This window comes from Aspergillus uvarum (assembly GCF_003184745.1).
Source record: "Aspergillus uvarum CBS 121591 unplaced genomic scaffold BO82scaffold_6, whole genome shotgun sequence".
NCBI lineage: Eukaryota > Fungi > Ascomycota > Eurotiomycetes > Eurotiales > Aspergillaceae > Aspergillus > Aspergillus uvarum.
In genome coordinates, this window is record NW_020291303.1 from 173,984 (window position 1) to 196,670 (window position 22,687).

General features: G+C 53.2%; 8 protein-coding genes across 8 annotated transcripts; 4 read left to right on the top strand and 4 right to left on the bottom strand.

Moving 5' to 3' along the window:
• Positions 1–104: 104 nt before the first annotated feature.
• On the top strand, positions 105–2,909 carry BO82DRAFT_350881 (actin-related protein ARP5). Its single transcript, XM_025634268.1, has 4 exons — positions 105–485; positions 555–878; positions 960–1,900; positions 1,954–2,909. Exons 1-4 carry the CDS (start codon positions 296–298, stop codon positions 2,776–2,778), a joined length of 2,280 nt encoding a protein of 759 aa, XP_025495747.1. The 5' UTR covers positions 105–295; the 3' UTR covers positions 2,779–2,909.
• Positions 2,910–5,106: 2,197 nt separating this feature from the next.
• On the bottom strand, positions 5,107–5,680 carry BO82DRAFT_163046 (uncharacterized protein). The gene is made up of 2 exons (XM_025630275.1): positions 5,295–5,680; positions 5,107–5,144 (listed from the first exon to the last, which is right to left on the bottom strand). The coding sequence occupies exon 1, from the start codon at positions 5,561–5,563 to the stop codon at positions 5,342–5,344; it is 222 nt and encodes a 73-aa protein (XP_025495748.1). The 5' UTR covers positions 5,564–5,680; the 3' UTR covers positions 5,107–5,144; positions 5,295–5,341.
• A 133-nt stretch (positions 5,681–5,813) lies between these two features.
• BO82DRAFT_327191 (uncharacterized protein) lies at positions 5,814–6,864 on the top strand (the record flags this gene model as incomplete). The annotated part of the gene is made up of 4 exons (XM_025632952.1): positions 5,814–5,960; positions 6,031–6,134; positions 6,249–6,371; positions 6,455–6,864. The coding sequence occupies 4 exons, from the start codon at positions 5,814–5,816 to the stop codon at positions 6,594–6,596; spliced, it is 516 nt and encodes a 171-aa protein (XP_025495749.1). The 3' UTR covers positions 6,597–6,864.
• A 456-nt stretch (positions 6,865–7,320) lies between these two features.
• On the bottom strand, positions 7,321–9,722 carry BO82DRAFT_398424 (uncharacterized protein; the record flags this gene model as incomplete). Its single annotated transcript, XM_025639029.1, has 3 exons — positions 7,321–8,625; positions 8,691–9,243; positions 9,307–9,722. 3 exons carry the CDS (start codon positions 9,720–9,722, stop codon positions 7,321–7,323), a joined length of 2,274 nt encoding a protein of 757 aa, XP_025495750.1.
• Positions 9,723–9,869: 147 nt separating this feature from the next.
• On the bottom strand, positions 9,870–11,186 carry BO82DRAFT_163040 (DUF3431 domain-containing protein). Its single transcript, XM_025630274.1, has 4 exons — positions 10,977–11,186; positions 10,823–10,919; positions 10,183–10,749; positions 9,870–10,118 (listed from the first exon to the last, which is right to left on the bottom strand). The coding sequence occupies exons 1-4, from the start codon at positions 11,104–11,106 to the stop codon at positions 10,049–10,051; spliced, it is 864 nt and encodes a 287-aa protein (XP_025495751.1). The 5' UTR covers positions 11,107–11,186; the 3' UTR covers positions 9,870–10,048.
• A 551-nt stretch (positions 11,187–11,737) lies between these two features.
• Positions 11,738–16,274, bottom strand: nte1 (lysophospholipase; the record flags this gene model as incomplete). Its single annotated transcript, XM_025632953.1, has 2 exons — positions 11,738–16,040; positions 16,120–16,274. 2 exons carry the CDS (start codon positions 16,272–16,274, stop codon positions 11,798–11,800), a joined length of 4,398 nt encoding a protein of 1,465 aa, XP_025495752.1. The 3' UTR covers positions 11,738–11,797.
• A 1,091-nt stretch (positions 16,275–17,365) lies between these two features.
• BO82DRAFT_163325 (uncharacterized protein) lies at positions 17,366–18,004 on the top strand. Its single transcript, XM_025630276.1, has one exon. The coding sequence runs from the start codon at positions 17,398–17,400 to the stop codon at positions 17,818–17,820; it is 423 nt and encodes a 140-aa protein (XP_025495753.1). The 5' UTR covers positions 17,366–17,397; the 3' UTR covers positions 17,821–18,004.
• On the top strand, positions 17,766–22,553 carry BO82DRAFT_380674 (putative vesicle-mediated transport protein (Imh1)). The gene is made up of 3 exons (XM_025637774.1): positions 17,766–18,098; positions 18,170–21,230; positions 21,751–22,553. Exons 2-3 carry the CDS (start codon positions 18,190–18,192, stop codon positions 22,298–22,300), a joined length of 3,591 nt encoding a protein of 1,196 aa, XP_025495754.1. The 5' UTR covers positions 17,766–18,098; positions 18,170–18,189; the 3' UTR covers positions 22,301–22,553.
• Positions 22,554–22,687: the final 134 nt, after the last annotated feature.

Here is a 22,687-nt window from a genome sequence, read left to right on the forward strand (position 1 = left end):
ATTTCCATGATCTTGGCATCATGCGGCGCCGGCGGCCGGAAGGTGCAGCGAACCCAGCTCTTGACTATCCCGTTTATCACCACTTCCGCCGCCGCCTCCAGACTTCTTCCAGTTCTCCCTTCCAAGAGCCATTTTGAGGGAGGGCACTCGGCATCTCTCATCTTACCTCACCAACCCTTTATTCATACAAAATTGCAACCCGCGATAAAGTGTACTGCAATGAATTAGTGTTCGCCAGAAGCTCTTAAACTGCTAGTCCTATTGAACCGGGCCCGGTTGGCCCCAGAAGACCATTATGGCTATCACTTCAATCTCAACCGTCCTTCCCACTCGATTCTCGGTCAATTCCTCCGAAAAGACGGCTGCAAAACCGCCACCTCCCACGGCGTACAATGTCCAAGATCACCCGTTCAAAGGGTACCATGCACCCCAGCCTGAAGGCTATGCGAAGAGCACCGGGACCAGCGCCATCGTTATCGACAATGGTGAGTGAAGGCCACCCTTTTCTTCTGTCATGAACTCCGCTCTCTAACCCTATCTCATCTACAATCTAGGCTCCAACCTGGTCAAAGCGGGCTGGTCCTTCGACAAAAAGCCCCGCTTCATCATTCCCCCCGTAATGAGTCGGTATCGCGACCGGAAACTGAACAAAGCCTGCCAATTCATCGGAAACGACGCCTACGTCGACGCCACGACGCGCGGACAGCTGCGGTATGCGTTCGATCCCGGCTCGAGCGTGGTGGGCAATTGGGACGTGATGGAGGGAGTGCTGGACTACTTGTTTATCAAGCTGGGGGTGGACGGGGGCGCCGACGGAGGCGTCGATCGACCCATCGTTATGTCTGAGCCGATCGCGAACCTGAATTATCCGCGACGCAGTAAGTTTAAAGGCCGCCTTGTCGTTCTTGGGCGATGTGGTCAAACGGAAAGGAAAATTGTGTTTGCTAATGTGGTTGCAGTGATGAACGAAATCCTTTTTGAATGCTATTCGGCGCCGTCAGTAGCCTATGGCATTGACTCCCTGTTCTCCTACCGGTATAATCGTGGCACGGACGGCCTCATCGTCTCCTCATCGCATACATCCACGCATGTCATTCCCGTGCTGAACAACAAGGCCCTGCTGTCGAACTGCTCGCGCTTGAACTGGGGCGGTCTGCACGCGTCGGAATACCTCTTAAAGCTGATGCGGCTGAAATACCCGACTTTTCCGGCCCGCATGACCGACAACCAGATGCAAGATCTGGTGCACAAGCACTGCTATGTCTCGAAGGACTACGATCAAGAACTAAGCCGGTACCTGGACTGGACGGGGCTGGAGGATCGGGACCACATCATCCAATATCCGTACACGGAGCATGTTGTTCCGGAAAAGACGGAAGAGGAGCTGGCGCGCATTGCGGAGCGGAAGAAGGAGAGCGGGCGGAGGTTGCAGGAGCAGGCTGCGAAGATGCGCCTGGAAAAGTTGATGAAGAAGGAACAAGAACTGGAATATTACAAGGATCTACAGCGGGGGCTTGCGTCCGAGTCGAAGAAGGAGGCCCGACGCATCTTAGAAGCTGAGGATCTGAAAGACGATGCACACCTCGACCGCTTGATCCGCGATCTCGAGCGGTCGATCAAGCGCTCGCGGAATCGTGACCTGGGCATCGAGGAGACGGAGGAACCTCAGGAGGAAATGTCATTCCCGCTGCTGGATGTTCCTGACGAGGAGCTCGATGAGGCCGGGCTCAAGGAGAAGCGCCACCAGCGACTGATGAAGTCTAACGTAGAGGCTCGCCAACGCGCCAAGGCCGAGAAGGAACAAGAGAAGGCTCGTCAGGAGGAGGAAGAAAGGCTTGACCGCGAAAAGCGAGAGAATGACTTCGATAGTTGGTTGGCTGAGCGAAGGGCTAACCGTCAGGTAATTCATCTACCTACATACATTTCCACTTTGGCACTGACATAGTCCTATAGAGCCTCCTGCAGCGAATCAAAGAACGCGACAGGATGAAGGCTGACCTGGGCAATCGCAAGTCGCTCGCCAGCCAAATGCGCATGAAGACCCTAGCCAACCTCGCCGCGGACGGCCCCAAGAAGAGACGGAGAGGCGGCGATGACGACACCTTCGGCGCCAACGACGAAGACTGGGGTGTCTACCGTACCGTGGCCACCGGCGACCAAAGTGACGAGGAAGAGGAAGAGGATCTCGGCGGCTTGTTGGACGCAGCTGAGAAGGAGCTTCTGGAGTACGATCCGGAATTCACGGAGAACCACACGCTGGCGGCGCAATCCGACTGGACCAAGAGCCTGGTGCACGTGTTCCTGCGGGGTCCCTGGCCGTTCGATCCAGAGAGTCAGCGCGAGGCCCATCAGATCCATCTGAACGTGGAACGGATCCGGGTCCCCGAGGTCGTCTTCAAGCCATCCATCGCCGGCATCGACCAGGCGGGACTGGTCGAGATCGCCGCCGATATTGTCAACCAGCGCTTCTCGAACCCCGAGGAACAGGCCCGGCTGCTGCGTGATGTTTTCTTCACCGGTGGCAATACGCTCTTCCAGAACTTCGACGAGCGGTTCCGTCACGATTTCCAGGCGCGTCTACCGGCTGGTAGCGTGTTGAATGTCCGCCGCGCGGCAGATCCCATCCTAGATGCCTGGAAGGGTGCCGCTCAGTGGGCGTCGGGCTCGGAACTCCGCAAGTCGTCCATTACACGGCAGGAGTACCTCGAGAAGGGCAGCGAATACCTCAAGGTAAGTTTGTGGAGCTTCCCAACGGGAGTGATACAACGGATGATGTGATGTGCATGTATCGGGGCTGACCACGGTCTACAACAGGAACATGATCTGGGTAATGTCACCACGTGGTAGGATATCCAAACACTTGGTGGGTGGGTGCGTGTGTGTGCTTTTTTACCTTAACGAGCCCATCGATCTAGGACATGCGCTTTGATCCGCTGATTGCCTTTCCGACATGAGGTAACTGAGCCTCGCTCCGGAGTTTACGGATAAGACAGAAATCCATAGCATCTCACAGAATCCGAGTTTGCTGTCCCGCTCGTCCCGTTGCTGCACTACTCACCAGCTTTATGTTCCAGTGTTACTTGGAATGTGATTTTTGTTTTGCGGACGATGGGCCCCTCAGGCACGTGGTGGGGTTGATGATTTCCAGCTAGCTAGGATACAACAAGGCGTCCGGCGTCCAAGCGAGTTCAATTTGGGTGGGAGGGTCGGGACAAAAACCAATACCTAACTTGAACCAATAGGAAGAACCTATTTTTGAATTTTTGCTGTGTGAATGTGCTTGTGCTGGAAGAAGAGGGGCTCTTGTTGTTCATTGAAACTAGCTTTTCAACCTTTAGAATATTGAAGTCTGTTCATTTTTTTTCCCGGCGGACTTGTCCTCCATAGGTGTATGTGGAGGGGGTAGTGGGCACGGGTCGATCAGCCTCGCGCCAAGAGATGACCTCTTCTTCTATACTATGTAGTACCCAAAGGCTTTTGCTAAAGTTGATCAAGAATTTTGTCTATCCACCTATCCAATGAAAACATTCATCACTCTAATCTTGGGAGCAATCTGAGATCCCAGGAAATTGAGACTCTGCAAGAGCAACGCCCGGGCGCGAGAGTTCAATAGCTCTTCTATTGTGAAGTATGGTATAGTTAGACTTTCATCCCCCATTGTCCCAATTGTCCAAGGACAATCAAGTATGTACTGTACCGTAACACAAACCCCGCCCCCCCTCCACACCTACCACCAACAGCACCAGCACCAGCACCAGCAGATCCTCCCCAGATCTCCAAAAATGTAAGGGGGAGGGGGAACCAAAGACAAAGTGTGGACGATCCTCGGAACAAAAACCGGCGTGGTTCTTTTGGTTTGCGGGCTACAATTGGTTCTGTTTAGTGCTTTTCTATCCGAGCACAGGATGGGACACAAGAGGGGGTTTCGTTGGCTGGTATGTTACAAATCGAGACAGACCAGCAGCGAAAAATTAGTTGACTATTGGAGGTAGTCACGAGGTTCCATGAGGTAGGTTTTTGGGGCTTGGTAGGTAACCATGATGGGTTTGTACTACGGTGTAGTGTCTTCGGTATTGTCATTTGACTGTATGCCTTGGTGTGGATGTGAGTGTCGAGTTGGAGGGTAGAGATGATGTGATACGGTTATGGGTATGCGATTCTATTGTACAGTACATACATACATCCATGAGTCGGTTGATCGGCTGGTCGGCTGGTCGGCTGGTCGGTGTAGAATCCAGAGCCTACTGTACATACAGTAAGTACATAGTATCTCTGCAGTGGATTATTGATCTTACTTTGTAGAAGGTGAGGAAGTGGGTCATGTTCAGGTCCGATAAATGAGCGTGAAAGTGAAAGGAAAAAAAGTTCCTTATCAGCCTTGTGGGTCTTGAATATCTTTCATCAGTCAGTTGATCAATTTACTCATAGTAAAGAATGAAATCATTCTGGTTGCTGCCGGAGGCATCCGGCAGGATCTGCAGCGCCGGTCGGCTAAGCTCGAAGCTTCGATAGGCAGGTATACTGGGTCGACAGAGGAGGGTAAGGAAAACAACTGGAAACCTTGGAAACCTTTGAAGGTTACCTTCCTGGTCATCCGCGGGTTGCACGATGGACGTGGCGTGGTTCGGCCACTGGTTCCTGGTTTTTGGTGGTGGTTGCTGTTCTGTCGGTTGTTGCTGTTGTTGTTGTTCTTGCTGCTACAAACCTCTCCAGTCGTTTTTCACTATCAATTCTATTGCATTCTCTTGGAGTATCAGCGAAGGAGAAATCTATGCAGAGCCGTACAACAAGTCTGGGCAGGGCGGAAAGAGCGGCCAGACCATGACGGTGACCATGACGGTAAGATTACCATCGGTACCGGATGCCGGGCGCCAAGCCCTGATGACAGGCCATTTGGTAACCGATATTGAAGCAACTATAGAGGAAAGTCATACTCGACACTTCTTCATCATTCAGTCATCACGCAACCTCCCTTGCACCACACTTCCCCCCCATCAGTCCATGTCTCGTGCCGATCAGTGATGTGATCCCAATCGCCCACTGCCAAGCGTTCCCGCTTCGGACCCCTGCGAAGCTGAGCTGTGATGGTCTTCCCCCTCCCTGTCCATCAATGCTTGTTGTTGGGCAGAAGACGAACAAGGGCACTGGACAAGAATTGGGTTAATCAACCAGTGAACCAACTGACTAGCTAGCTATTAGCTGCAACTAGCGCCAACTACAAAAACCTTTTCCTCATGGAAGGGAAAACATCACCCAATCCCCCCAAGCCGGGACCCAGTTCGGAATTAACTTACTTCAAGCAGAGAAAACTATGACGCATCTGGGGGAGCCAGCACTTTGTCTATCTCCCTCCCACCATCGAACCTTCACACACGGTTCTCTCGGCACTGCATCTGGTCATTGGGGCCAGAACCAGAAGAAAATGGAAACTGTGCCAAACCACGAATGAAGAGGGAAGAAAAAAAGCAAAGCAATCAACCATTTCACACCGTAGAGGGACCTCTGACGTAAATGCTACGCTTGGATGTTGACTTGGGTTCGAAGAGGGATAGACCATGCGCATTTCCCCCCTCCTCTTCTTGGATATAAAACATCCTGTCCTGGTCGCACATCTGATGCCATCCAGGACCACTTTGTAACCAGTTCAAATCAGAAAGAATCAAACGCCACCACTCAAGGCCTTGCCCTATCGCGCGCTTCCTTCCTTCTCAACTATCATTTTCCACCGAACTTATAGCAACCCCTGCCCCGTCCTCGATCTCCCCAGGTTCATCTCTTTCTCACTTGCAGTCAGATAATACAAAACATCGAAGATGTTGCTCTCCACCACCGTGGCTCGTCCCCTGCAGCTGCTCACCCGGTTCATGCAATGGGCCAGCGCAGTCATCGTGATGGGCATCACCTCCTACTTCATCCACCGGGGTCCGCGTGGGCAGCACATCATCTACGATGAAGTTATTGTACGTTCATCTTCCTCGGGTCTGTACATCCAACAACGAATCCAACTAACCACCCCTTCGTCTTGGATAGTCCACCATCTCAGTCGTCTTCTTCCTCCCGGCCTTCGTCTCGCCGTTCATGCCCCACGCCCTCAGCAAGTTCGTCCTCGCGATTGACGTGATCTTCTCCTACCTGTACGGTTCCCCTGCCCCTGTCCCTACCCCTACCCCTACCCCTTCCCCTTCCCCCAACCCTTAACACCGCAGCAGCAAAACCCACCAAACCAGCTCACTAACTCCGGAAAACAGATGGCTCACCTCCTTCATCTTCGCCGCCCAAGACTACAACTGGCACAACTGCGGCGCCAACGCGCCCCCGGGCGTCTCCTGCGCCCTGAAGAAAGCCAACGAGGCCTTCATCTTCCTCACGTTGTACGTTGCATGTGCCCCATTGCAGCCCTCAGGCATCTACCCCCTGAGTAAAAGACAAACAAATACTAACCCTGCACAAAAAGTATCTTCACCTTCTTCGCCATCTTCCTCGAAGTCGGCGCCCTTTGGGCCTACCGCCGCGAGAACGCCGCCCCCGTCCGCGAGAAGAACACGGGCGGCGCCCACGGCGGGCCGGCCGATGCGCCGCTGGCTGCGTCGGCTTAGGGCCTCCCTCCCACATCACTTGGGTTGAATGTTGTATGGACTTGAACGGCGCCGAACCGGATTTGGATGGAATTGAACGAGACTGGACAGTCTAATGTGCTGATCTGAGACATCTATCGTCGGTTCTGCTGAAGTAGGCCGCTGATGATTTGTTGCGGGGTTGGCTTTCTCGAATTCCTCTCGAATCCCTCTGATGATACCATGCTCTACCGGCGGGAACCACCCGCTGTGACTTGCTACTTAATATCCTTGTGGTTGGGGGAGGAGGTTGCATGATGACTTCACTTTTATGTTTGTTGGTTGTTGGTTGGTTGGTGGTAATGTGGTAATGGATCGAATGATGATGCTGACGATGTTAATGAGGGGGTTAGGGTCGTCGTTTGTTGTTGTGTTTACCTTTCTCGCTACCACGTTTATAGTCATAGTAATTAACTTAATCTTCCTTTTCCCCCAAGTTTTTAATCTTCCTTTTGATATTCAGTGTGTTACTTCTTTTCAGGAAGGAGAGAATTGCGAGGATGCTCTACCTCCAAAGAGGTAGAGCTAAACTATGCTTAGGCATGCTTCGCATCCATGGGGTCGAGTTGCTCGTATATCTAACTCTTATCGAGATTCTAACAGTTCTAACAATCAGCCGCGCCTATAAGCTTGATCTATAGAACATCATGTAGCTTGCACGCACAATCCGAGACCTGGCATAATGAAATGAAAGAGACAGAGATCCCTATCCGACACCTCTATACTTCCTCCCCCGTCGCAAGACCGCATACCGATTTCCATCGTCATCCTCCCCAGCCTTCAGCAGCACCACCTTCCCCTCCTCGCCCTCGCCCTCCTGTCCCTCTAATGCGTCTGGCTGCTCTTCTCGAACAATGAACCTCGTTTCCGTTGGCCCCTCCCTCGCCACACCCGCATCGCCAGCGGAAGCCGAGGCACAAGGAGTAGGGGCCCTCCTCGACCCACCCGCAACAGCCATCATCCCATCGACACTCAACCAGAACCCCTCCCGCAAACCCCGCGACCATACCACCACCCCCAGGTCCACCACATGCACTCCCACCGCCACCGCCAGCACGATGGCGATAGTCCATTCCCACGGCAGCCGCGGCCCAGACCCATACAACTGCCACCGCACGGGTCCCTGCAGGGTCGTCTGCACCGTACTATTGCTGCCACTGACCCCATCGGAACTCGCCCCCTGCAGTACAGCGGAATATGTCCAGTCGAACGAGGTGATCATGTCCGTGAGAACCGTGGCCACGATAGCTGCAACCCCGTCCAGGCGCGTATATCCCCGATTTAGACTGACGAGGTCATCGGCCAGCGTGAGCGCTAGCGAGGTGAGGTTGAGGAGGGCAGGGTCGGACGTGAAGGATTGGAGGTTGGGGAGGATCGCCGTGAACCAGCTGGTGGTTTCGGCGGCGATGGAGGCGTCGGCCTGAGACGTGCTGTTCTTGGGAAGGAGGGTGAGGGCGGGGTTGGGGTTGTTGTCGCCGTAGTCGATGGCGTAGGCGTAGTTGCTGGTGCCGGAGTACAGCCATTGACCTAGCGGAATTTGGGCTTGTTGGACCTGGATCTGGCAGGTGGCACCAGGGAAGAAAGCGTCGGTGCTGTTATTGCTGGTGTTGTTGCTGACGGGGCCGATGACGAGGGTGATGGTTGCGTTGATGGAGGTGGCTTCCCAGGCCCCTGCGCTGCTGCTGTTGCTGCTGCTGCTGCTGCTGGAATTCGTGTGGTCGGTACAGGAGGTGGTAAGGAGGACACCGGGAATGAGGAGAAGCGCATTCCATCCGATGGAGTAACGTGCCCAGCTGTGCTTGCTGTGTGCTTTCTGCGCCTCGTACATCTGGATGGCGAGATCGCCATGCACGGCCATCGATTGGATAACCGCAGAGGACTCAGGGATTCGCATTGCGCTAAATGCAGGTACGTCATTATCGCCAAGAGAGCGCCAACCGGGCGCGTTGTTGAAGGTGTCGTAAAGAAGGCCCAGGGCTTGGAGGGAATGGTATGCTGCTAGCGAGTGTGCCTGGAGGAGACAGACCTGTAAGCATCATTCTGACAGGTGACATGCACCAAGAACTCGAATCGTACCATCTCCCAAGAAACAGGTCCTCCGATGCGCACCATATCCCAGGCTTTGCCCCACAGCGACATTCGACTGACACTAGCTATCTGGGACGTCTGGTTCGTAAAATAGAATCGATCATCCGGAGGATCGGGCACCACGTAACGCGTGTCTGGCCACCAACGGGATTTGGGAATGGCAATAGTGTTCATAGCTGCCCCGAGCAGAAAGAGACAGATCCCTACTGCCAGTGCCCCGCCAAGTCGTAGCCATGCGATATGCTTGCGCACTCCAAGTTCGCATCGCTCTTTGAACGTCGAAATGGCAGTCAAGGGACTCTGGTGTTCTTCGTACAGCTCAAAGTCCAACAGGCTGGCTCCCTTCTGCCCCTTGTCAGTCATCCATCGGGTGATCAATGTAGTGAAGATGTGCTGGAGAGCCCCTTGTGTGAGAAGCTGCAGGATACTGTTGATCACGCCAATGACGGCAAGCTGGGCATCTTCATCAACAAGGATACCATTTCCGACCGTAAGAGATGCGATATCATAGCTCTTCCCAATGGCGCCGAGAACGATTGCTCTTTTGATCTCAGTGATTAGTGATAGTATGCAGATTGAATGCACAGAGCGTTCGGTAGCTCACGTTATAAGTATGGCAAGGGCCAAGAGCCGAAGGAATACAATGCGCGTCAGCGTGGCGCCATTATCATGGAGTTCATACGCTTCGTCCGTCCCTGGATTTACAAAAAGATGCCTCCAGCGCCAACCCTTTCTCTTCTTAAGTAGTGGTGACGAGGCCGGCTCGGTGGTAGCTAATTTGTTGGTCTGAGAAGATTCAGCCCCGCTGCTGGGGTTGCCATCGCGATCACCCGCTCGGTTGCAATGAAGACTCTGACGGGACGAGGGCCTATGTACTGTACTAATGGAGCTGGGTCGAGATGGCGTGTCTTCTCCACTGTTGGGAAGAAGGCGCTGATCTTCGCTCTGTCCGACTTGTAGACGGTGGGAGTCAGAACGAGGGAACTCATCTAGACTAATTTGCGCCTCTGGCAGCGCCATGATTGCGGGATCGGGCCGCAAACATGACAGCGGATGCGGTTCGAGCCGTGTAGGTGGTGGTTCTTATACTTTCCGGGTCAGAATATGCCAAGCTCATTGTCCTGGATCCAGGAACGAAGGCTGCATGTCCGCTTTGCTTCTGATGTCGATGTGTGGTTGTCATTGGGTGTAGGTGCAAGGCTAGAATTTCGGCGCTGAATCCCTCCCGGAGACGGTTGCCTCTTTCGGTAATTCCCCGAAGAAATGGCCATAAAGGAGACGCTGTGGCCCGAGAGCCATCACGACGCTTGGATTGATGTCTCCTTCGAAAACCCGGAGAAGATCACTCAGGAGTTATCGGGCTCTTCGTTGCATAGGTCATACAGTTCACAGTAGCACTGCTGGGTATCTGGACAACTGTCAAATCGAGACACTGTTAGCACTCCCTTTCCGGCCAACCAGCCAGGGACATAGCACGTACGCAACTGGTGCTTCTAGAAAAACAATATGCCACAGCATTTCAAAGACTGATCCGACCGCAAAGTTGTCCAGTTCCGTAGTAATAGCCCAGTCGCGCATCCGCATGTAATCTTCTTTCGGTCGGCCCCGTATGCGCTCGCGTGTGACCGCAAATTGACCGCAGCAAACGCCTCCGATTTCCGTGGGAATCTGGTCCAAAGGCACTCGGAATAGGTCTACATAGATGCTGGTAAAGTTGCGGTACACAATGTTATGGTCGGAAGCCATGTCAGGGTCAAACGGCCGCACGGCCACCGGACAGCCCGGGCGATGATGGCAGCGCAAATTAGCGTATCCTAGCCGCTCCACCGTGCGAAGATTGAGGCTGCGGAGCAATGATGGCGAATCCAGGTCCTTGACATCATTATGCCACTGGCTATCACCACCGTGCATGAACACGGTGATATCGGCCAAATCATCGTAGTTATCGATAATGTGCGTCAAGTAGGCCATACTCTCGCGGCCCTTATTCGCGGGGAGATCGGCGAACCCGGGTTCTTGGTCGGAAGTATAGATGTATGGCCTCCAGCTATTCAAGACATTAGTGAGTGGGCCTGCTTTCTGTTCGTAACCATCTGTCCATGAACACGGCGTATGCTTACTGGGGCATGACCCGATAAGCCCAAGAGGTATCCTCTCTTCGAGACTTTGCCACAACCAAAGCCAAAGTTTTGTCCGGATTCACTGTCGGGTGCCGGTCTGCTTGCTGTTAGTAGAGACTTTCAGAGTGTAAAATCCTAGGGATGGGTCACCAACACGAGATTGCGAGAGCTTCATCTCCCATCACGACCAGTAAAAGAAGCACCAGGAGAATGCAGCAGATGACCAACAGAGTCCATGTGCGATGGAGCAGGAGTCGTAACGGACCACATGGAGAGGCCGTCATTATTTCTATTGCAGAATCCAAAGAATGGTCCAGTGGGAGATTCGCCCCAGAGGAACCGGTCCCTCGAAGGGAAACAGGTGGTGGAGATAAGCAAAGGCTTCAAACGTGCATGGTTTTCTTCTGAGGGGGGGGGTCCGGAAACAAGCAATGTTTCAGAACTTTAGAACTGGACTGGAGTAACTGGGGCCCAGGGAAACAAATGCACGCGTAATGAGCAGATGTCCAACTCAGCAGGGTCCTTGAGAAAAGATAAACAATCGGAGAGAGGGGGGGAGGAAGAGAAACGGATTAATGCAGAGTGGATTGGAGCGCATTAACTAACTAGTCCCGGTGGCAGTGACAAGCTTGGTTGCAATCCGGGTCTAGAACATCGGGTAAGCACTATGGCTTGTGAGTTGTTGGGGGCGGGCGACGCCGCGACCCCCACTCCACTCCTGGAGCTCCGGTTTCACCGCAGGCAGAGGGTCTGTCTGTCTGTACTCTGTACTCTGTACTCTGTAGATCCCGTCCCGATCCCTTCGTTTCCACAAACACATTTCCTCTCGCCTCACATCTGACACAACGAACACGAACAACAATTTCGGCCTCATGTGTTCCAGAAAGTTCCTACAGATACGTCTAGAGTTGATATGATAGAAGTCTCCAAATTCTAGGCTATATATCTTGCTTTGCATTTAACAGATATTGTACTTCAGATACTGGCGCGTCGGGGCGCTAGTGTCCGTTGAAGTCTCTTCTTCTCTTCCGTCTCTTCCGGTAGCGGAAGAGATCCTTCGTTCTTCAACTTCTCCAAGTATTCTTTGCCGTATGTGTACCCCACCTGATAGATCTCATCGAATTTAGCAAACTCCAGCGTGCCGTATTTGTCGATCGGCGGTCGCATGTACAGACAACCGGGTGTGGTCTTGGCGCGTTCAAGGTTCTCGATGGACGAAACATATGCCAACCGTGCTTGAATTTCCGACAGCGTAGGGGGATTGGGCAATGAAGAGAAGGGATTCCAGCGGTTGAGCACCGTCCAGAAGCCTGACAGCGAATCTCCATACCCTTGGGGGGTATTATCGTCGATAGACCCAACATCAACAGCGAAGATCACGTCCGCACCCAACCCTTTCATATGGCCTACAGTGAGATTGTCGATATACCCGCCATCGAGCAGCATGCTACCTTCGTCGCAAATCGGCGGGATCAAGCCTGCCAGAGACATAGACGCACGGACATAGCGCCACGTGTAACCGGACGAATGATACTCCGCGCGAGATCGGCTGATATTGGTCGTGTTGCAGTAGAACTCCAGCCAGAAGTCTTCAATCTGGCTGTTGCCGAATGTTTTGAAGATTCCGCGATTGAACTCGTGTCCAGTCGTGTAGGACACGGTCGGATAAGTCAGATCCAGCGCAAACCTCCAGATGCTTCCCATACGACCGGCAAACTTCTTGGCCCGGCCATACATAGGCACGACATCCGCATCTCGAGCATACAAAGCTCCGATGAACGAGCCGATGGAGGTTCCACCGATTATGTCGATAGGGATGCCGGCTTCTTCAAGCGCTTTGATGACTCCCACCTGAGCGATACCTCGAGCGCCTCCACCACCTAACACAAGCCCGACTGAACGACCGCACAGTCGGCGAGCCAGACGATGAAAATCGCCCTTGAATGGCGTCTGGGCCGAATAAAGGGGCGTCTGGCGTATACGGCGGGATGTGTACTTCTGAATTTCGGCTTGGATGACCTGGACTCGTTGTTTCAATACCGTTCCCAGGCGTTTAGTTTGAGAATGCGTAGGTTCGGCCGCGAGACGATAGGGCATCTGGATGTGGTGATGACCTCCATTGATCCACACACGATTCTTCAGCCATTGACGAGTCAGTCCGGGATGACAGTACCGTTCTTCGTGTATCAGCACCAGTTCCTTTCTGGAAGTTGTTTTCATGCCCAACAGGAATCGTTCATATTCACCAATGCTGGGCGAGGACTCTGCAAGACCGACCAGTAGGATGCAATCGGCCTGGGTGATACAGGTTTGCGTCCACGGTGCATTCACGGTGGTGTCAGCAATGTAGAGCACCATTCCATACTTTTCTTCTAGATCCGCTAGGTACTGTGTCAACTTCAGTTTCCCCATCTTACTGAAAGCATGCCGTCCCAGGTGATTCAGAATAGCAGCTTGGTTGAGGGACGTGACGCCGTTTGTCACCCCGATCTGATGCAAGGCTTGCAGCAGGCGGTGCCCAAACTCAACGACAGGAACTCCGCCTGTCACCGGCAAGACGCAGACAGTCCGCAGGTTGAGAGTTGAAGACGCTGTTTTGATGGTGCCGGCATTGCCTCGTTCCATCCCCTGTTCTTTCACCGGTTGCTCCACTAGGTCTCGCATCCGTTGTGCAATAAGTTTAGATACCTGGATGGTAATCCCGGGGTGCTCTTGCGCCAGGCTGTTAAACAAGGTTCGAGGGAACTTGGCCAGTTCAGTGTCACGAATTGCATGTAGAGATGACGGACGGGTCGATTCGGTCATGACCTCCAGCTCACCAATACTGTCTCCCTGCCCGTATTCGCTAAGGACCGTCACCTTTCCGTCAGTACCTTCGAGGACCGACCGCAAACGGCCATTCAACACAAGGTAAATGGCATCACTTTCGTCGCCCTGGTGATATATCACTTGACCCGCATTAACCTGCACCCATTCCAGTGCGAAATCAATATGAAGGAGTAGGCGGGGGAGAATGCTCGTTAATCGTTTAGCCAGCGTCAGGAGAGCGATCGGATACCGCTCCGCTATCCTCTCCAGAGCAGCTCGCGGGAGAAATCCCACGTAAACATCCGTTTTGGCAACCACGTCTGTGTACGAGCGATAGGATGCGACGGCACCAACATAGCCTTGAATCCCTCCAGGCTTTATCATATACAGTGACTTCCGTGGCTGTCTCTTGCGCTTAGAGTCAGTAGTGCCCGTTCCCAAACTTGTGGTTGAAATGCGCGAAGTGTTGGTTTGAGTCCGTCTCAGAGTTGGGAAGGATTCCTCGCGAGGCTGCGCATGCGTTGGGCGGGAAGATCCCACAAGATCATCTTCTTTTTCGCTGACAGGAATTCCCACATCCAGAAATCCATCAATCACATAATACAAGCCTGGATGGCGCTCGCCTTGCTCCACCAGCACGGACCCTTGAGGGAAGTAAACAATCTCGATGTCGTTTCGCAACTCTTCCCTCAGATTGATGACTGGCGACGTGCCACCAGCACTTGTGACGGACATCGACATCATTGACTCTGTATCATCCACGGAGGCTTCGTAAGGATCAATGAAACCAAAAGCATTATTGCCAAACACCGCCTTCTGGCGACGCGAGTCGTAAGAGAGAAGCCTTGGAGAAGCGTCGCCTGAGTTTTGGCTCTTGCGGAGAAGGCCGTTGGTACTTTCTATCAAGCCGATACCCTTCATGATGCATTCTAGTATAGATTCGCGGAACAGAGCATCCTCATCCACGTTTTCCTTTCGGTAGAAAGATCCCATGGGCTCGATGATGGGTGATGGGGACCGCAAAGGCGACTGCTCCTTCTCTGCGAGTGGGCTCAGCAACTTTGGGGCAAAGTTTTCATACCTAGACCCAAAGCGCGAGAACTGTATGCTAGATAGCAAGTCTCCAGGGCTAACACCTGCAGCTTCACGATCGCTGAGAGCGTTGTTCTGGATCACAGCCGCAGTCGGGCGGCGCGATACGCCCAGTTTTGCGTGGAGCACAGCTTCTTTCCTTCGGAAACTACTTGATCGATTTCGCCTACCCGAGAATGGATTGTGCAAGGCGATTCCTTTCGTGACTTCTTCCGGGCCCAGGCGATTCCGCTCCTTGATGAACTTGTCTTTGAGGCGATCCAGCGCTGCCCCTCGCATTTCGTTCGGCAAATCATGTGTCGTGAACTTGGTCATCTGTTTCTCGATTCCCAGCACCTCATTGTTCAGACCCAGATAATTGTGAGCTGTCATGAATGTCACTCTTTGTAGCCGCGTGAGAATGACCTGCACAATATGTGCGGTCGCTTTGGGGTAGACCCGGGTCAGACGGCGGAAAGCACTAGCGGGTATAATTGCTATGGTTGTGTCGACCATTGCTCGCGCCACAATATCTGGGTGAACCGACTTCTGACCATGCTTGCCTCGGTGCGCTCTTGTGCTTGATGGGGCATCCTGGGTATTGGGCGTGGGAGGTGTGTGACTTTCTCCGAGGTGTAAGGGAGGCACAGGTGGCAAGAAGTCCGCACTGTCATTGATATGGGAGGTAAAGCTTCTGCGGTCTCTGGGAAGAGTTGGCGGAGAAGCATCGAGCGGCTGAGGGCTAGCCGGGAAGGAGTCGGGCAAACGTGAGGCAGCAGGTCTTAGGACAGATGAGCTCGGCTCAGCACTATCCCCATATCTCAATTGAACATCCTCCGTGAACAGTGATAGTATAGAGAACAGAGACGACATCGAGGCGCCATTCTTGATCTCAGTCAATAGTTGGTAGCCTTGTCTCCCATCGACGTTGTGGTCATCCTCGTCCGACGACGCGCGATTCGTTCCTTCTTCTTCAGCCGACTCCCCCTCCCGAGTTGATTTGACGAAAATCTGTACTAATCCGTCGACAACCAGACAAAACCCTTTCTCCTCTTCCAACAGAAGCGTCTCGCCCGCGATTAGCTTCCTGGTTTGCATTGTTCGCGTCAACTCATGAAAAACCGGTCTCTCCAGGTAACCGAAGACTTTGATCGCGCTGAGGAATTCATCCAAGTAGTTGGCTAGACCAGGCTTGGAGTCTTCCTCTTGAATGTTCGGGAAGAGGTCGAGCTGGGGTTCCTTGCGTTGGGGCTCCGGAGGCAATCGGCTGTACATGTTCAGGAAGCGGTATCGTATGAACCAGCTGATGGTTGACACCACGGCCAGCGCGATGAGCAGTCTATGATTGCACCAGGCATTGAGTTAGTGTGTTGTCAGGGCCTGAATCGAGATCGGGCTCTTCTAGGTCAACCACTCACAGCGTTGTGAAATTCATTGTGAAGGTCAAGCTCATGGAGAACAGCGTGAACAGCCATGTTGGCAACGTAATTGTCGTGAAGGTGACAATCCAGTATAGCACACCTGGAATGACCTGGAAGAGGACGGAAAATACCCAACCAATCCACCCCACCATGGTTGTCGGAGTTGGAGGGGGTACTGGCGGGGGCGGAAGATGAGAGGAGAAGCCGGGCACCAGGGAGATGCTGGCGGTTATGGCCGGAGCGGTTGGATTTGCGAGGAATGAAGTGGAAGTCGACGAGGCAGAAGGAAAGACATGTTGGAGAGAAGTGTCCAAGCTCGAGGAAGCAAGCAAGGTCATAGCGGACATTCCGCCGTTGGTCATGATGCCATCAGACTTCCCTGCTTTGGATGGCGGCGGCCCGCTAAGGTACGGGGTAGGACTAGTCACGGATGGAGTCTCAGATAGGTAGCGAGGACCACCTGCGCTATGCCCGTGGTTCCCAACTTACTGACTTCGGCCTTTTTCGGCCTACCAAATGCAGCAACTGAAGATTGATTATACCCTGTGCAGGTGATGAATAGATATGCAGCGCAGGCCGCGACATGAGAGCAAGTCAAGAACAACGTGGGCTGGGACTTGGTTGTGGCTGGTCTATCACAAGATGGAAAAGAAGGGAAAGGAAGGGAAGAACCGCCCTTAACCGCATTGGTCTTAGTGGCAGCGCCCCGTCCATGTTTCTGATGAACCTCGAAGATGGTCCAGACTTCTACGAGTTACTAACTCATTATTTCTTACCTGAGGCACTGCTCAACTCAGTGTTACTATTCTCAGGTATGGCAATGCAATGAAGTAGACGATTCTCACCCCTCTCAATAGCTACGAAGAACTATCTTCATCCAATTGTGTAATCATGACCAGGAGTCGACAGGGAGTCGACCTGGAAAGACTTCGAGCTTCGTAACGAATATATATTCCGTGATAGGAAAGGTTCATATCGAGTTATTATCACTCCCAGAGCTAATGGTTATGATCTCGAAGAGCCAATGCAAGCTCTGCGTAGAACCCAAGTCTCTCTCTTCATGCAAAAGCCCAAACATCAAGTAAGATGTCCAAGTTACTGCCCTGCTGCGATTGTCACCCCGAACCGGCACATAATCACCCTTCCTTTTTGCTGCCCGTTTCCGCCCGCCTTGGCCGCCCGTGCCAGCAAGAAAGCCCATTGAACAACTGGAACTGCCGCGTATGAGCCTCCACCGCCGCCGCCTGCTGCGGAATCTCCCCAGCCCGTCCCTACATGCTGTTACTCCCCTTCTTCCCTCTCTTTCGTTTATTCCTCTGTATTATCCTCCTTGGTCGCATTCTCTTCCTCTGTCTCTCCTTTCTCAACTTTGCCGTGGCCTTGGCTCACAGGCCCGCTTCGGCCATGTTTCAGGTAACAACACCTCATATCGTCTCCCGCTCCGAATCAGGCACACCCCTCGTGCACCTCCTGCTCGTGCTAATCATACCGCGTCTTGGTGATAACACAGCGTTTGCGCGACGCGATCGACTCGCGGATTGCCGAGGAGCAAGCTCGTCAACGCACCGCCCAAACCTCCATCTCCCGCTCCAACTCCGCCCGCCAACCTTCGAACCGCACCACCACCTCCCCATCCCGCCGCTCTGGCCGCCCGCGCCGCAACACCGGCACCCCCGTCCGGGGCCCCGACCCCAATGAATTCGAGCCCGAGTTCGCCATTGGGGATGATGACTCCTCGAGTAGATCGGGAACGCCGCGACCTGAGGCCGCAGCCGGAGGAGGCTCCGAGGCCGCTCCGGAGGGCAACAATGCTGCAGCCGGAGAGGGCCAAGGGCAGGAGGGGCCCGCAACGGAGAAGGAGTCCACGCCGGCAAATGCGGAAGGCAACAACAACCAGTCCTCTTCCACCTCGGATCTGCCTCCAGAGGTTCGGGTCAAGTTGCGGCGGCTGGCCAAGTTGGAACCCCGTTACCAAGGTATGCAGCGCATTACACGCGGGGGAGCTTTTTGACGACGCAGACTAATGTGGTGTTTTGGTAATCATTAGAGCTTCTCAAAGCCTATCGCATGGCACACTCGCGAGTCCTTTCTATCGAACCCTTTGAAGCTGCTCTTCGTGAAAATACCCCCTTGACTTCGATCGGCGAACCGAAAGCCCTGACCGAGTACTTGAACCAGCTGTCGCTGAAGGGAGATATGGTGTTGGAGGAGCTCAAGCGTGTGACCACCGAGAGGGACGACTACAAGAAGAAACTTGAAGAGGCTCAAAAGGCAACCAAGGCTGCATTGGATGAGGTTGCGCAACTCAAGGCCGAGAAAGAATCGAAAGAGAAAGCCTCGGACGCCAATGAGTCGGTCGCGAAGTCTGAGGAAAAGTCTACAAGGGCGGACACTGCAGTGACCACGGCATCACCGAAGAAGTCGGCTGAACATCAAGGTGATAGTGAAGAGTTCTTCTCCTACGATAGCGAGATCCCCCGTCTGGAGTCAGAGCTGAAAGAAAAGCAGGAGGAAATTGAGTCCATGAAGACTCAGATGGAGTCGCTGAAGCGTGAATTAGCAGTGGCGCGTGAGTCCACCGAGGGCATGGTTCACAACTTAGAATCCGCAACCCGAGAGCTCACAGAACTGCGTGATTTCAAGGACAAGCAGGACACAGAACTCGAGAAGCTGAAGTCTTCCAAGCAAGGAGAGCTTGACGATCTGAAAGCCAAGCTTGAGAAGTCCGAAGAAATGGCGTCGAAGACCAGCGCGGAGATTGAGAAACTAAAGTCTGATTTGACAGAACGGACCGAGGAAATCAAGAAACTGCAAGCTCAGGCCTCGCCATCCCCTGCTGCCGGAAAGGATGCCGATCTCACTGCCAAGTTGGAAAAGATGGAGCAGATGAAGGAGGCTAATGAGAAACGCCTCAGTGTACTGCAGGGACTGGTCGACAGCCTTCGATCCCAGCTGAAGGAGAGCGAAGAGGCAATGACGAAACTGAAGGCCGACGCTGAGCAGAAGAAAGAAAACAACCTGCAATTACAAAACGTCGTTGACTTTCTCGACACTAACTTGGAAAGCAATGTCACATGGCAATTGACCAAGGAACAAATCATTGGCGGCAAGCAAGCTAATTTCGATGAACTTCGTGAGAGCCTAGCTCCCAGCTCTAGCGCCACTGAAGCTCAGCAGGAGCCTACGGAGACTGCAAAGCCAGCCGCAAACCCACCAAGCGCTGCGGGAAGTAGTAAAAAGAAGAACAAGAAAAAGAAGAAGGGAGGGGCTGGCGGTGCTAAGGGCGGCGAAGAGGCTAGCAAAGCAACGGAAGCTGACCGAGATCCGTCGCCAAGCGCGGAACCTGCTTCTGCACAATTGACAGCGAAGGTGGCTGAGCTGGAAGAAAGTATCGATACACTGAAGAAGCAGCTGGACGAGAAGGATGCCGCTATCGACCGTCTTAGCTCGAAACTCAAGGGCGAGGAAGACCTGAAGGAGGAGATCGAGTCCCTCCGCGATGACCTGCTTCACATAGGTCAAGAGCATGTGGAGTCGAAGGATAAGGTGAAAGTGCTGACCGCGGAGAAGCAAGCTTTGGAGGGATCCATTGCTAAGCTGGAGAAGGAGCTGACGGATCTGCGCACGAACATCGCGTCTCATGCGTCTCAAAGTGCGGATTCGGAGAAAGCGCATAATGATCTCAAGGAGGAGTACGAGAATATCAAGATCAAGCTCACAACACTCGAGACTGAGCTTTCTGCTGCTCAACAATTAGCTGCCACGAGGTTCAAAGACATCACGGATTTGCGCGAGACCCTTCAGAAACTCCAGCCAGAGCTGAAGAAACTGCGCGCCGAATCTTCAGAGCTCAAGTCCACCAAGGATTCACTCACAAGCAAGACGAATGAACTAAGAACTCTGGAAAGCAAACACGATGACCTGCGGGCCGAACTCAAGACCCTGAAGAGCACGGTGTCTGAGCGAGAGAAGGAAGTGAAGACCCTCAATAATAAGATCAAGCAGGAAACCGACAGTAGGCTCAGAGCTGAGGAGAAATTGACAGTCGCTCAATCTGACCTGAGGTACTCGGAGAGTAAGAAGCAGGAAGCTACGGAGGCTAAGGAGAAGGTCACCTCAGAACTGTCTAAGACTCAGGGGGAGCTGAAAACCGCCCGCGCCAGGCTCCGCGAGAGCGAGTCCCAGGCCAGTCAGATTAACAAGGAACTCCAAGGCCTGCGGGAGGAGATTCAACTTAAGACTGCCCAGCACGCTAGTGCTCAAAGTTTGATGAACAGTATGCGCGACCAAGCTGCTGAATTGGGTATGCAGATGAAGGAGGCTCGCGAACGCTGCGAAAGTCTCGAAGAAGAACTAGCGGATGCTCACCGGCTGCTGAGCGAACGCACTCGCGAAGGAGAGACCATGCGGCGTCTTCTGAACGACATCGAAAGTCGCACCGATGCCAAGGTGCGCGATTTCAAGGAACGTATGGAAGCCGCCATTGAGGAGCGAGATCGCGCCGAGGATGAAGCCAGTGCTCAGGGTCGACGCCGTGCGCGTGAGCTGGAGGACCTGAAGAGTAAGCTACGCGAAGCCGAGCGAGCTCTGCGCAGTGCAGATCAGGATAAAGAAGAACTGGAGCAAACCCAGAAGGATTGGAAACGTAGACGGGATCAACTGGAGGCTGAATCTGAGAAGACGACCCAGGAGCTTGTCGATCTGCGACAGGCCATGGCAGGTCTGCGCGATTCGCTGGATGAAAGCGAAAAGCAGGTGCGCGACCTTGAGAAGGAGAAAGCCGAGCTGCGCCGCTCCGTCGAGGAAACAAACTCCCGTTTGGAGAAGATGCGTAAATCGAACAAGCTGCTCCCGGATGAAGGTCGCTTCGGTCACACTGCACAGTCGTCACGGTCCTCTATCGATTCTGGCTCTAGAAGAACCATTACCTCCCCAATTGCGAAGGAGCACAGTCCATCGACACGCAGCGGCACGCCCACTGGAGTTGGAGCAGGGTCCATTGATTACATCTATCTGAAGAATGTTCTTCTCCAGTTCCTGGAGCAGAAGGATAAGAACTATCAGAAGCAGCTGATTCCTGTTCTTGGCATGCTGCTGCACTTTGATCGGTTAGTATCATGTAATCCTCTTGCTTTCTTTATCATCAGCTAACCTGTCACAGAACGGACGAGCAGAAATGGATGTCGGCCATTTCCTCCAAATAAATGCTCTGGTAGCCTTCAAGCACATATTTGTAACTGTACATAGTCGCATATATCTCTTCGAAAACACACATCTATACCTCCCTCACCCTTTGTCTTCTTTATCCTTCTAATCACTTCCTAAGCGCATAATTGCGGCGCTCTCTGAGTCACTTTGGACACCGGCAAAGTCAAAGGTAAGGCGTGGAAGTCCGTAAGGCGTGGAGTTCCAGCCAAAGAGAGCCAGCCTCTATACGGCTGTGGTGGGGAAAAGACCCATCGGTCTAGGCGGGTCTTCGAATTCGGGGAAGTCGGAGACACTATAAGAAGGACATTGGCTCTCCTCATAGCTACATTCCCCAATTCAATCATTTCCTGATACCTTATCTTGCACTCCTCATTCCGCACAATGTCTGCCCAACCTACAATTCGTCTCGCGACGCCCGAGGGTAGGCCTGCTGATTCCCTCACTGACCATGCCAAGCTACATCCTTACTGACCGGAGCAATGCAGACGTCCCCATCATCCTTCAATTCATCCGCGAGCTTGCCGACTACGAGAAGGCTCTCCACGAAGTCGAGGCCACCGAGGAGTCACTCCTAGCGACTCTGTCTTTCCCCGACTCGACTCCGAAGCGAGGCTCTGTCTACACTGCGCTCGTCATCCCTCCTGCGACCGCGGAGCAGCCCAACCCCTTGCCAGTGGGCATGGCCCTTTTCTTCTACAACTACTCCACCTGGCGCTCCGCTCCGGGCATTTACCTTGAGGACCTCTACGTACAGCCCAGCGCGCGGGGCAACGGATACGGCTTCAAGCTACTCAAGTACCTGGCGGCTAAGGTCCTGGAGGTCAACGGCAGACGGCTCGAATGGAGCGTCCTCAAGTGGAACGAGCCCAGCATCAAGTTCTACGAGCAGGTGGGCGCCAAAGCGATGGATGAGTGGACGAAGATGATGATGGAGGGACCCGCTTTGAACAAGCTTGCGGAAGGAATCTGATCGCGCGAGTTTTGACTCTGGTTTGTGAATTATCTGGCCTTGGGAGGGCATACACCAATGCCCTTCTGACACGTTATGTCACAAGTGTTTGCTGGTCGTGTCGTGGTTTGCGCTGGTCGACTTTACAGAAGAGTTGCTTTTCCAGGGCTTTCAGCAGGAAGGACTGGAACTCGACTCCTTGGTTATGTATTTTCTCAATCGCTGAACATGTACATACATTAAAATACCCCCTCAGTGAGGATTACCTTTCAAGCGCTATGCAGAATAGAATTCTTGGCACTCATCAATTAGTATGTGGGTTGTGGAAATCGAAGAAGTTCTTTGTATCATGCGACTACGAGAGTAGAATCCAGATCTTAGACAATTGACGATCGGGTCGATCCAGAC

Excerpts from the sequence above, each read along its gene's own strand:
- BO82DRAFT_350881 (XM_025634268.1), top strand. The coding sequence starts at position 296 with ATGGCTATCACTTCAATCTCAACCGTCCTTCCCACTCGATTCTCGGTC. Across the intron at positions 879-959 it reads CCTGAATTATCCGCGACGCA|TGATGAACGAAATCCTTTTT; the intron begins GTAAGTTTAAAG and ends ATGTGGTTGCAG. Across the intron at positions 1,901-1,953 it reads AGCGAAGGGCTAACCGTCAG|AGCCTCCTGCAGCGAATCAA; the intron begins GTAATTCATCTA and ends ATAGTCCTATAG.
- BO82DRAFT_163046 (XM_025630275.1), bottom strand. The coding sequence starts at position 5,563 with ATGCGCATGGTCTATCCCTCTTCGAACCCAAGTCAACATCCAAGCGTA.
- BO82DRAFT_163040 (XM_025630274.1), bottom strand. The coding sequence starts at position 11,106 with ATGACGGCCTCTCCATGTGGTCCGTTACGACTCCTGCTCCATCGCACA. Across the intron at positions 10,750-10,822 it reads GCTTATCGGGTCATGCCCCA|CTGGAGGCCATACATCTATA; the intron begins GTAAGCATACGC and ends TGTCTTGAATAG. Across the intron at positions 10,119-10,182 it reads TTTCTAGAAGCACCAGTTGC|TTGTCCAGATACCCAGCAGT; the intron begins GTACGTGCTATG and ends TCGATTTGACAG.
- BO82DRAFT_163325 (XM_025630276.1), top strand. The coding sequence starts at position 17,398 with ATGCTGTTACTCCCCTTCTTCCCTCTCTTTCGTTTATTCCTCTGTATT.
- BO82DRAFT_380674 (XM_025637774.1), top strand. The coding sequence starts at position 18,190 with ATGGCACACTCGCGAGTCCTTTCTATCGAACCCTTTGAAGCTGCTCTT. Across the intron at positions 21,231-21,750 it reads ATGCTGCTGCACTTTGATCG|GGTAGGCCTGCTGATTCCCT; the intron begins GTTAGTATCATG and ends GCGACGCCCGAG.